This window comes from Triticum urartu, chromosome 1 (assembly GCF_003073215.2).
Source record: "Triticum urartu cultivar G1812 chromosome 1, Tu2.1, whole genome shotgun sequence".
NCBI classification, from domain to species: Eukaryota; Viridiplantae; Streptophyta; class Magnoliopsida; order Poales; family Poaceae; genus Triticum; species Triticum urartu.
In genome coordinates this window covers 213,762,700-213,769,467 of record NC_053022.1, presented here as the reverse complement: position 1 = coordinate 213,769,467, position 6,768 = coordinate 213,762,700, and the positions used below count along the sequence as shown (strand labels likewise).

Below are 6,768 nucleotides of genomic sequence, written 5' to 3'. Positions count from 1 at the left end.
TCTAGGCCTTAAACATTGTAAGTTTTTCTCAGCTAATCCAATACATCGCATTATCTTTGTCCTGCTAGCTTCACTAGCAGTTGCCAATGAGGAAGTTAATCTCCTCGTATGAGGTTTTTGTCACCTAGAAGCAGGACATAGTATATGTGGGGATCGCTTGGGAAAAGATATATAGACAGAGAAAAGGAGCTACGGAAACAAAATGTTCCGGGTCGGACTTTCCGTCCATTTTTCGTAAAACCAAGACCCGCAGCGACCGACCCAGTCCTTACCGGGCGCGATCGACTCGGACTGAAACTCCTCCACCTATATATATATACAAGAGACCTGGACTCCCTCACCGTATAAATCCATCTCTCTCCTCGCGACCACCCCGTCGAACCCTAACCCGCACCCTGATCCGCCGCCGCCACCGCCTCCACCACCAGCCCACCGAAGCCTCCCACCGTTCCATTCGCTTCCCTCTCACCGCTTCCTCCTCCTCATAAAGTCTGCCCCGTTCGAAAATCTTTGACTCCAGATCGGGATCCTGCGGCAGTTCTTGGATCGCCAGATCGATCGGATGGCTGCCGCGGCGGTGGACCCGATGGTGCTTGGGCTGGGAACGAGCGGAGGTGCGAGCGGGAGCGGAGTGGTAGGAGGCGGTGTTGGGAGAGCAGGAGGAGGGGGTGCTGTGATGGAAGGGGCGCAGCCGGTGGATCTCGCCAGGCACCCCTCCGGCATCGTCCCGGTCCTCCAGTGAGTCCGAATCCACACAAGATGATGACGATGTGTGTTTACGCCGTGAATGAAACCTAAACGTGGCACCTAATTTGGACGGGGTTCGTAGATCTCGATGGTGTTGGGTTGGGGAATCCCGCGTTTTATCTAAACAGATAGAGGTCGGCCTTCTGCACGCTCTTGATTTAGGGTGTTGCAGTTTCCCATACCTAGCCGGTCTCATTTTCTTGCCCATTGATCTGAAATAATGCGGTGATTGCTGCCCGGAGCCTCTCACCCGTTATTTAGATCTTCTCTTGGGAAGTTTCTTGGGGCAAATGTTTGACATGCTATCTGTAGTTGGGGAATCGTATTTCCAATGGTAATCTTCCTGAAGCAAATACAAGAGGTCAGGTTTGGGAACATGATAGTAGTGGATGAAACATCAGTGTTTGTGCCATGGCGAGTTGCCAGCTTACATAAAAACAAACCTAACCGGCTTTATTTGTTTTTATCGCAATATCTTGTTATTGCTATGACTAAATGGAATAAAATGTTGAGTTTGATTATCTAGGTTACCTCCTGGTATTGGCGTCATAGTAACTAGGTTTCAGACATCGTTTAAATGCAACCAAAATATTGCTGGTAGCTGCTAAGATGAGCTGACAATATTGCCCAGTCTTCACGTTTGGACTACTTGATGTCTTCCTTACCTCAACTTTATTGAGGTCTGATCATGTTTTTGCTTGATGACTCAGGAACATTGTGTCGACTGTTAATCTGGACTGCAGGTTGGATCTGAAACAAATTGCCTTACAGGCCCGTAATGCAGAGTACAACCCAAAGGTGTAATACAGCTGCTGATGCTTGTACCTTCTGCTTCGAAGCTATGGATTGAACTTATGAACTCTTGACTCCATCATTCTGTTTCCTTTGACAGCGTTTTGCAGCGGTTATCATGAGGATAAGGGACCCCAAGACAACAGCTCTTATATTTGCTTCAGGAAAGATGGTATGCACTGGAGCAAAGAGTGAAGAACACTCGAAGCTTGCTGCCAGGAAGGTAAAATTCAATGGTCATATTATTTTTTGGTTAATGCCTAGAAATGTCCATTGATCCTACTCCTGGCATTCGATGAATTGCGATATAACATTTTTTTCTGTTTATTTGTTGGCGCAGTATGCACGAATTGTCCAAAAGCTTGGCTTCCCAGCTACATTCAAGGTAGTGCTTCCTATCACCTAAATCGAGTCACAATATTATGATTTTTGTGATATCTTGACAAGTTGATTGTGCTGATAATCAGGACTTCAAGATCCAGAACATTGTTGCCTCATGTGACGTGAAATTTCCCATTCGTCTCGAGGGCCTTGCTTATTCCCATGGTGCCTTCTCCAGTGTAAGTTGGTTATTTATAAATTCAGTGCCTCGAGCGTGCCCTAAAAGCCATTCGATTTATTATCTCACATAGCGCAATTGCCTGTGCTTTTATTGGCGACCAGACCACTGTTAGCTCTACTTTTCTCTCAGGCCAGATAATTGTGCTAACCTGGTGCTTGCTTGATTTTAACAGTATGAGCCAGAGCTCTTTCCTGGGTTGATTTACCGTATGAAACAGCCAAAGATTGTCCTCCTTGTATTTGTCTCTGGAAAGATTGTTCTCACGGGAGCTAAGGTGCGCGATGAGATATATGCTGCCTTTGAGAACATCTACCCGGTGCTAACTGAGTACAGGAAATCTCAGCAATGGTAAGCATGCTTTATCCCACATTGTGCGTCTCTGGATGGAAAACATTTGTTTTCTGACATGAACTTCTGTTTTTGGTGTCAACAGAGGGGAGGATCCATCAGCCAAAGTGGGAGTTCCCTGCTTCTTCTGTACATAGAAAACTAAAAAGATCTGACTGCGTCTCTTCTCTCTTTTAACTTCTTACTGCCAAGAACTAGGTTTAGAATGCCAAGTACTCCTAGAAAAAGATTGTATTCTTTTCATAACCGGGAGCCGACAAGCAACTGTGGTATGTTAAAAGATCATGTTCATCTGTAAATACATGACTCAATTTTGCTCTAGTTCTCTATTATTGAGACGGTTATGAGTTTGATTGAGTTAAGGACTGAATGATGAGAAAACGTTCTGTTGTTAATTTGTGGCACATTTTTTGAGTTCTCTTTTGTGAACCTATGGGAATGTCTCTACCCTCCACCTAGCTGTACGTTGTTGGCATTTTTGCAGAAAAGTCCTTGCTGTTTATTGAACTTAACCTGCAGTCTGGTTTTAGTTATTCCAGAAAAATGTTTTATTTTTGCAGAAACCCTGTAGTTTGTGGATATTAACCTGCCATCCTATTTTGAGAGAGAAAAACTGTTTGCTGATTTTCAATAAACCCCGTATTCTTTTGCTTAATCAACCTGCGGTTCTATTTTAAGTGAGTTTGAAGACTTAAAATATTTGTATCTTTTAAACCGTAACTCCAAACTTGACAAGCTATATATGAAATTGATTAGAAAAATATGTAGAATTTAAACGCCTTAGAATTTACTATATTCAAATGTGTTGTTATTATGTAAGTGCTGAGGCCACCATTGAAGAGGGTGTGAATAAACTTGTGAATAGTTTCAAATCCAGATTAAAACCAGCCCAAACTACATGACTTTCCTCCGACCAACCAATCAAAATATTGAGGTTACAAGTCAGACCGAACCAAACTAGCTGTATTTTCCATCCAAACCAAACCAAACTGTTTCAGGTTTTTGGATTATATCCATACTTTGAAACCGTGGACAAGCTGCTGCTTTGTTGCCGTGCGCTTAATAAAGATGCAGACGGTCTTGATGCTGCTAGTCAACCACCACTCGCCGCCGGTCTGCCGCCCCCACCAAGTGGGGGGCTGCTGCCATGAGCAGGGAACCGGCGCCGCTGCTAGATGGGACATCAGATGGGGGCGGAGGGAGGAAAACATGGCGGCCAGATCTCCAGCACGCGGCAACGACGGCATTGCGAACCCAAATACTAGCGGCTAGCTAACGAGATGACTAGTCACTGATTTGTTCATGAGACTATGGATTAGAACGATTTGAGACCAAATAGTCTGTGTCCAGACCGATCCAAACCAGTCCAATAAGCATTAAAGCCCAAACCAGACCAGATTACATTAGGGCCTCAGATCATTTAAACTAATCCAATGACAACTCACTAGAAAACTGAACTAAAACTTAGGTTTCAACCCAAACCATTCCCAGGCTTAGGTGTGAAGGAGGATAACCGGCAACATATATGGGATGCATGTGAATATGTTGGATCTTCAATGATTATTGTGTCGACACAATGCACATGCTCTTTTGTAGTATAATCTTAAACATAAAAGTATACCACCAGGACTTTGCTCCCAATGTTGGGAGCGTCTTCAACAAAAGATTTCATGGCGAAAAATCCTCTACCTGTTAGATGCTCGTGAACGATAATCAAAGGCTCCTTGGTAAGACCATACGCAGGTTTGCCATTGGGACGCTCACTGTACAAAGACTCCTAAAAGCAACTCCAATAAAAAAAATGCAAATTTGGAGATATAAAATAGAAGATATAAAAATTTGCATTTCAAAAAGTGTTTTTTGCATCTTTGAGAAAGAGTCAACTCCAACAGAAGATGCAAAACGAAGATGTAAAAGAGCAACTCCAATAAAAAAATGCAAACTAGAGATGGAAAATTGGCCACCGGCCGCTGTAGCTGCTGTTGAGCTGTTGTACAACCGCTGTTCAGACGCACAAATTGAAATAGAACATCCGATAATCAACTTAAAAATTGTATACAATATCAAATTATTACATAGTTCATCAAATTCACAAGATCAAATTCAACAGACATACAACATAGTTTTGCACAATACAACAAACAAATAAATGAAACTAAGCGCCTCCCTCGCCATGATATTTTCAATACTCCTCCAACTAATCCTTCTGAAGTTGATCGTGCGCATCGGAGTCTCTAATTTTATTGTACACCTTCATGAAGCGTTCCATTCGCTCCCCTCTTCTCATGGGCATAACGCGTATGCCCATCAAGTGATAGAAGGTGTAATCTAAACCCTGTCCATGCTCATTCTCAATGATCATGTTATGCATGATCACGCAAGCAATCATGATATGCCAAAGGATTTTTGATCCCATAATCTAGATGGTCCTCGCACAATAGCAAATTGGGATTGCAAAATCTCAAAAGCCCTCTCAACATCTTTCCTAGCTGCTGCTTGTGCATTGAGAGAAATGAGTTCTTTCTTACCTTGGGGTTTTGCAATTGGCTTGACAAAAGTACTCCACCTAGGTTAGATACCATCCACAAGATAGTACCCGTAGTTATATGTGCAGCCATTTGCTTCGAAGGTTACCGGTGGTGCTTCTCCATTTGCTAAGTTGGCAAAAAGAGGTGGCCGATCGAGCATGTTGATGTCACTGCAAAATCCAGGCATCCCAATATATGAATGCTAAAATCATGTTTCTTGATCGGCTACGGCCTCAAGAATGACAGTGGCATCCTTCCAACGACGCTTGAACTGTCCATGCCATGCTCTTGTGATGCAGGGTGGATACCCTAGGGCCGATCTTTCACGAAATGGAGTAGAATTCCTGAAGAACACGAAGAACGCAAGGGGAGAAACGAGAGGAAACACTCAAATTGACTTGATCCAATCACACATGTGCTAGATCAAAACACACAAAGAGAGATACAAAGGTCCAAATCCAACAAAGGGGGATACAAGAGGTAACTAGTTCATCTCCATGAAGGAGGCCTTGAATCCATGAAGGATCTTCCCATGTAGGGGTCTTCATCCACTAGGGATCTTCTCACATGGAGGTCTTGAACTCCATGGGGGTGCTCTCTCTCTCTCTCAAGAGGAGGAGTGGTAGAGGAGTAAAGCTCACATACAAATGAGCTATCACTTTGCTAACCCTAACTAGAGGAAGGGGAAGGAGTATATATATAGTCTAGGGCCACGAAGGGGCAAGTGAGGGGCGAAACGGGTACATGGGCCTCAGCCCGATACACTATGCGCAGACAGGCAGTGTCGGGCATCCGACAGGCGTCGATCGTCCGGTCGCTCGCGGGGGTTCAGACGTCCGGAGGGCGTCAGACTTCCAACGTTTTGGCTCTGGTCGGGGAACACCGGACATCCGGACGGGGTCGATCGGCCGGTGGCTGGTGAGTGTTGGACGTACTGCATCTGACGGTCGTCCGGGCGCTGTAGGGTGCCTCGGCTATAGTCGTCCTGGCTGGTGGAATCTCCAGGCGTCGGACGTCCGGAGATCGTCGGTCGTCCGGGGGTCCTTGGACCTCCGTGAGCTGTAGCTTTCTGGCAGATCTTCCTCTTGTTCCTCGTACTTGGTGTCCTCGCCGTCTTGTCCAAGCTCCTAGTTTTTCCATGGTCTTCCTCTTTGTTCCGGGTCATGCATAGCACATATGTTTGAGGTAGTAGCCATGTCTAACATGTGGAAAGTGATGGTTCGGAGAGGAGAGAGTTCACCTTGTGTCTAATGGCGTATGGTCGAGGTCTCATCGTATATCCTCTTGGGCCTTGGGGAGTGGTCAAAGTGTACATGGGATGATCGTTGGATGCTCCGCATCATCTCCCCCCTTAGGAAAGATCCGACCTCAGATCGTGAACCTCAACACCATGGAAACGGTTGTTGTGGACAGACTTGTAGTTGGACGAAGTTGAAGACATGGCGCAATCCGAGTACTCGAAGGTGTGATGTAGGGTGGAAACCCTAGGGCCGATCTTTCATGATTGGGGCGGATCCTATGAAGAGCACGAGGGGAAACACGAGGGGAAAATGAGAGGAAACACTCAAATCAACGAGAAACGGTCACACATGTGCTAGATCCATGAACATAATGAGTGATACAAGATTCAAACGCAACAAAGGACGATACAAGAGGCCTTCTCTGTAAGGAGGTCTTGAGGGGTCTTCCCGTGATGGGGTCTTGAATCCACTTCGGGGATCTTCTCCGTAGAGGTCGTGAACTCCGATGGAGAAGGTATCAAGTGGATGAGCAAAGCTCTATCTCTCAAAT

At 45.2% G+C, this 6,768-nt stretch overlaps 1 protein-coding gene across 1 annotated transcript; it reads left to right on the top strand.

Moving 5' to 3' along the window:
- Positions 1-336: 336 nt before the first annotated feature.
- On the top strand, positions 337-2,844 carry LOC125554235 (TATA-box-binding protein 1). The gene is made up of 7 exons (XM_048717817.1): positions 337-738; positions 1,458-1,545; positions 1,640-1,762; positions 1,880-1,924; positions 2,007-2,099; positions 2,274-2,449; positions 2,535-2,844. Coding segments are annotated over exons 1-7 (702 nt in total). The 5' UTR covers positions 337-562; the 3' UTR covers positions 2,536-2,844.
- Positions 2,845-6,768: the final 3,924 nt, after the last annotated feature.